This window comes from Dromiciops gliroides, chromosome 1, assembly GCF_019393635.1.
Source record: "Dromiciops gliroides isolate mDroGli1 chromosome 1, mDroGli1.pri, whole genome shotgun sequence".
NCBI classification, from domain to species: domain Eukaryota; kingdom Metazoa; phylum Chordata; class Mammalia; order Microbiotheria; family Microbiotheriidae; genus Dromiciops; species Dromiciops gliroides.
The window spans coordinates 8,784,546-8,790,545 of NC_057861.1; the positions used below are offsets into that span (position 1 = coordinate 8,784,546).

Below are 6,000 nucleotides of genomic sequence, written 5' to 3' on the forward strand. Positions count from 1 at the left end.
ATGTGAAGTCAATGCTTCAGCCACTCATTCCCATTTCACAGATGAGAAAACCGAGACTAAGAGATGTTAAGTCACTTGTCCATTGTCATACATTTAGTAAATGCTAGAGATAGCTATTGAGAGAGAGAGAGATGGATGGATGATATCTAAATACATGAACAGATGGATGAATAGCTAAATGGATAGCTGAATAGATGAAGAAATAGATAGAGGAAGGATGTATGGGGGATATCTAGATAGATAGCTAGATGGATAAGTATCTAAATGGATGGGTGGACAGACAGATGATAGATGGATGGAAAGAGAGATAAATGGATGGACAGAGATATTTAGATGGATGGATAAATGATTAGATGGAGAGACAGATATTTAGATAGGTAGGTAAATGGATGAATGGATAAATGAATAAATGGAGGAAGGATGATGGATGGCCATATAGATAGATACATGGATTGGTAGACAGATGGGTGGACAGATAGCTATCTAGATAGGTAGATGGATGGGTAGATGGTTAGATAAATAGATGAATGGATGAATGGATGAATGAATGAAAGGATGATGGGTAGATAGCTAGGTAGCTAAATAAATGGATGGATTGATAGATGGATGGATGGAAAGCCAGTTATCTAGATAGGTAGATGGATGGGTAGATGGTTGGAAAAACAGATAAATAGATGAATGGATGAATGGATGGAGGAAGGATGATGGATGGATATCTAAATAGTTAGATAAATACATGGATTGATAGATGGGAGGACAGATAGATGAATGGATGAATGGATGGAGGAAGGATATGGATGGATATCTAAATAGATAAATACATGGACTGATAGATGGGAGGACAGATGGTTATTTAGATAGGTAGATGGATGGGTAGATAGTTGGAAAAAAGATAAGTAGATGAATGGATGGATGGAGGAAGGATGATGGGTAGATATCTAGGCAGCTAAATAAGTGGATGGATTGATAGATGGAAGGATAGTTATCTAGACAGCCAGAGGGACGGATGGATGGACAGATGAGAGAGCACAAAGAGCATTTTAAGAACTTACTAAACTCTAGGCACTGTGCTAAGCCCGAGTCCCCGCCCGTGGGGACTTCGCATTTTAATGGGAGCCGGCAGCACATAAAGGGAACGTGCAAAGGAGGGGATGGATGGTACACACCCTGGGGCATGGCTGGCCTCGAAGCCGTGCCTCTCTCTCCGATGAGGGGACAGCTCCAGACCCCAAGTCTCAGGGCGTGGCTCCGTCCCTCACGGGCTCCCCGTTCTTCCTCCCCTTGCAGCCCCCCAGCCGAAACCTCCTGCTCCTCTCCGCCGACGCCCCCCGTCAACAGCAGCAGCGAGGGCTCCTGCCGGCCCAAGACGGACATCGTGTTCATGAAGACCCACAAGACGGCCAGCAGCACCCTGCTCAACATCCTCTTCCGCTTCGGCCAGAAGCACAAGCTCAAGTTCGCCTTCCCCAGCGGCTACAACGACTTTAACTACCCGTCCTTCTTCAAGCGCAGCCTGGTGCACAACTACCGGCCGGGCGACTGCTTCAACATCATCTGCAACCACATGCGCTTCCGCTACCCCGAGGTGCGCGGCCTGGTGGCGCCCAACGCCACGTTCATCACGGTGCTGCGCGACCCGGCCCGGCTCTTCGAGTCGTCCTTCCACTACTTCGGCATGGTGGTGCCCTTCACGTGGAAGCTCACGGGCCGCGACAAGCTGGCCAAGTTCCTGCAGGACCCCGGCCGCTACTACGACCCCAAGGGCTTCAACGCGCACTACCTGCGCAACCTGCTCTTCTTCGACCTGGGCTACGACAGCGGGCTGGACCCGCGCAGCCCGCAGGTGGCGGAGCACATCCTGGAGGTGGAGCAGCGCTTCCACCTGGTCATGCTGCAGGAGTACTTCGACGAGTCCCTGGTGCTGCTCAAGGAGCTCCTGTGCTGGGAGCTCGAGGACATCCTGTACTTCAAGCTGAACGCGCGCCGGGCCTCGGCCGTGCCCCGGCTGAGCGGCGAGCTCTACCGGCGGGCCACGGCCTGGAACCAGCTGGACGCGCTCCTCTACCGCCACTTCAACGCCAGCTTCTGGCGCAAGGTGGAGGCCTTCGGGCGCGAGCGCATGGCGCGGGAGGTGGCCTCGCTGCGGCGCGAGAACGAGCGCATGCGCCGCATCTGCATCGACGGCGGCCGGGCCGTGGACGCCGAAGCCATCCAGGAGGCGTCCATGCAGCCCTGGCAGCCCCTGGGGACCAAGACCATCCTGGGCTACAACCTGAAGAAACGGATCAGCCAGCGGCACCAGCAGTTGTGCCGGAAGATGCTGACCCCCGAGATGCAGTACCTCATTGACCTGGGGGTCAACCTGTGGGTCATCAGGATATTGAAGTATATCAGGGAGTTTCTGCGGTGGTGAGCGGCCCGCCTCTTAGCCTCGGCCTGCCCTCTCTGTTGTTCCTCTCCCAGCCCCCTTTGGTGCAGTACCTGGGTCTTTCCTCTCAGGGACGGAGATGGTAGGGTCCTCAGGGAGCCCACCTCGGCAAGACTGAGCAAGATCTGACCTTTAACCTCTGATCCTGCCGGCATCTCTCCATCACTCCCCTGGCCTAGGGTGAGACCTGCAACAGAGAGGGCAAGGCCAAGCCCTCAGACAACCAGGCCTCAGACTGGCCACCAAGACACCTTTAACCAGGAGTAGTATTTGACTAATTGCAACTTTTATTTAATAAGATAAAAGAAAAAAAAAGGAATGTTATGTATTTCCACCCCTACCCCCCTGCCACTCATGTAGGGGCAGCCTTTGAAGCAAAGGAATTTGTTGTTTATGTTTCTGTTCACTGGTCTCACTAGTCACCGGCGGGGGCAGGGGCACAATAGGAGATGCTAATGTGAGCCTCTGTAGATGGTCAAGAGTGTGTGTCTTTCTTTTGGGGTCCTCCAAAAGCTACTCCAGGTTTAAAGCACACTTTGAGTCAACATCCATTCAAACCCATAACTCATGAGCCCCCATCCATATTCTTCTTACCAGATCAACCAGAGGACATGGGAGGCCAAAACAAAATATATTTAATTCAGTGTCATAACAAAATAAAGGACAAGGAAAATCGCCCCATAGTTAGGGGTATACTCCCTTAGACTTCCACAGCAACACTGAGGAGAGTGGGAGCATATATGACCAGAGTAATGCATGTAGGAGAAGCCACATATGTGGCTGAGGAATACATGTACCCGATAGAATAATAACAGTAATAACAGTGATAATAATAATAGCTAGCGCTTAAATGATGATTTAATGATTGAAAAGCACTTTACACATATGATCTCATTGGATCCATGCAACAATACCCCATTCTGTGACTGCTGCTGCTACTACCTTCCTTACAGAGTTTCGGATGTCATCTTCTTACCAGGGGCTCCTTTCTCCACTGCCACACACCACTGAGGGCTCTGCTGATCTGTTCCCTCCACTAAGTTGCTGTCTGCTAGTGTTTCTGCTGGGTTGACATCTAACCACAGCTGCTATGGGGCCTTTTCTTCCTTGGAGAAGACGTGACTTAGCTGCTTCAGTTAGAAACACAGCTTTAACCAGTCGACCAGAGAAGCCACTGGTCCAAAAGCATTTATTAAGCACCAACTATGTGCCAGGCACTGGGCTCAGTACTAAGGATACAAATAGAAACCCCCAAAGAGACGGTCCCTGCCCCTGAGAAGCTCACGTTCTAATTCAAGAAAACACATAAAAGGGATAGGAAAAGTGGGGCGGGGGAGAGAGAAAGTAGCTCTCTGGGATCTGGTGGGGAAGATGGGTGAAGGATGGCTTGCCTGAGTACTTTCTCAGAAGTTCTGGGAGGAACGCACCAGTGGGAGGAGGGGGCCTCAGGGATGGAGGGGTCCTCCGGGGTGAAAGGGCTGGAAGAAGAGGGAGCCCCAGGCACAACATATCTTTGTAGCTGCTTGATTCACACATTTTTGGAGTTAGACTTGGAAAAAAAAAAAGTCCTTTCAAGTCCCATTATGCCCCTGGCCACGCCATGCAAATTAGCCTCCCAGAATTCGATATTGCAAGACTGAGGGGGCAGGCTAAGAAAAGTCAGGCTCCCAAGCAGCTCACATTCTAACGGGGGAGACAATACATACCGGTGATTTAAGCAGCTAGTCAAATGGAACATGATCCCCCGGAGTGCTGCAGGAAAACACTGAAGCACGTCTCCTTTAGTAAAACCACATCCGGTTCTGATGCTGAACCACAGGACAGGACCAGAGATGTGAGCTGTGGGGAGTTTCTTTTCAGGGTCCTCAGTAGCTGTGGCTGTGGGGGATAGAGTCCAAGTCAGGAGGGACTATAGAAATCATCTAGTCAAACCCCATCATTTTTATGGATGTCACAGAGCTAAGATTTGAACTCAGGTCTTTGGATCTTTTCCATTGTACCATCCTGTCTGCCCTAAGATTTGGGCAAGCTCTGTTTCTTGTTACTTGCATGACCACAAGCAAATCCCTTGCCCTCTCCCTTTCTGCCTCTGTATAAAGAGGCGGGGGCACCAGAGGAGTTTTAAGGTCTCTTTCTGCCTTTGACAAGTCTGTCGGCTGTGGCTCAACGGTTCCCTCTAATGTCCAATCCTTGAAGCACAAGGAGAGCCAGGCACTGTCCACAAAGCTGGGGGTGGGGGTGGGGGGGGGTAACTTCCTGCTGTTTCTCCTCCATGGACAGATTATTTAAAAAAAAAAAATCTTGAGGTATTGGTGGACTACAAGCTCAACAATGAGCCACCAAGGCATCCAAAAAGCCTAATGGAGTCTTAAGTTGCACTAAGAGAGGCACAGTTTCCAGGAATGAAGAGTTTGAGTGGGGAATTAAGGTTGATATCAAGAATTCTAGCCTGGGTAGGAGAGTGTGAAGTGAGCAGAACCAGGAGAACATTGTACACAGCAACAGCAATACTATTCGATGATCAACTGTGAATGACTTAACTATTCTCAACAATACAAAGATCCAAGACAATTCCAAAGGACCTAGGATGAAAAATGCTCTTCACCTCCGGAGAAAGAACTGATGGAGTCTGAATGCAGATTGAAACATACTTTTAAAGAAAACCCCAAAACCTTTATTTTTCTTGGGGTTGGGTTTGTTTGTTTTTGGGTTTGTGTTTTCTTTTGTAACATGGCTAATACAGAAATGTATTTTGCATGACTATTCATGCATAATCGGGGCTTTTTGTTGGTTTTGGGTTTTTTTGAGGGGCAATTGGAGTTAAGTGACTTGCCCAGGGTCATACAAGCTAGTAAGTGTTAAGTGTCTGAGGGCGGATTTGAACTCAAGTCCTCCTGAATCCAGGGCTGGTGCTCTATCCACTGCGCCACCTAGGTGCCTCTATTCATGCATAATCTATATCAAATTGCTTACCTTCTCAAGGAAAGGGAAAGATGCGAGGGAGAGAATTTGAAACTCAAAATTTTTAAAAATTAACGTTAAAATTGTTTTTATATGTAATTGTAAAGAAATTAAATATAAAAATTTTCCCAAAAAACCCCAACCCCCATGCCAGTGATAGTTCAGAAGAGAGGGGAAAGATACTAAGCTCCCTTCTGGACATGTTGCATTTGAAATTCCTGTAGGATAATCAATTTGAAGTGTCCAATAAGCAAATGCATTTGTGAAACAAAAGCTCAGGAAATTGACTAGGGTTGGCTATATAGATGGGGGAGGTGAAAGAAAGAAGCACTTACAGAGAATCACTGTGCTAAGCAGTAAAAAATCTGCTATATCATTTGATCCTCACAACAACAACTCTGTGAGGTGGGTGCTTTTCTTATCCTCATTTTACAGTTGAGGAAACTGAGGCAAGCAGTAGTCACAGAGTCACACAGCTAGTAAGTGTCTGGGGACAGATTTGAGCTCAGGTCTTCCTGACTCCAATTTCAGCACTCTATCTGTGCCACCAGCTACATCTAGATCTGGGAATCATCTGTATAAATACGATAATTGTACTCATGGGAGTTGAT

At 48.3% G+C, this 6,000-nt stretch overlaps 1 protein-coding gene across 1 annotated transcript in view; it reads left to right on the forward strand.

Annotated features, from left to right (window-relative positions):
• The window catches only part of LOC122738265 (galactosylceramide sulfotransferase-like), a 29,348-nt gene extending 24,347 nt beyond the window's left edge, over window positions 1-5,001 (forward strand). The window contains exon 3 of the mRNA XM_043980326.1: window positions 1,288-5,001. Within this exon, the coding sequence (XP_043836261.1) occupies window positions 1,288-2,413 (1,126 nt within the window). The 3' untranslated portion in view covers window positions 2,414-5,001. The remainder of the gene's footprint in view (window positions 1-1,287) is intronic.
• Window positions 5,002-6,000: the final 999 nt, after the last annotated feature.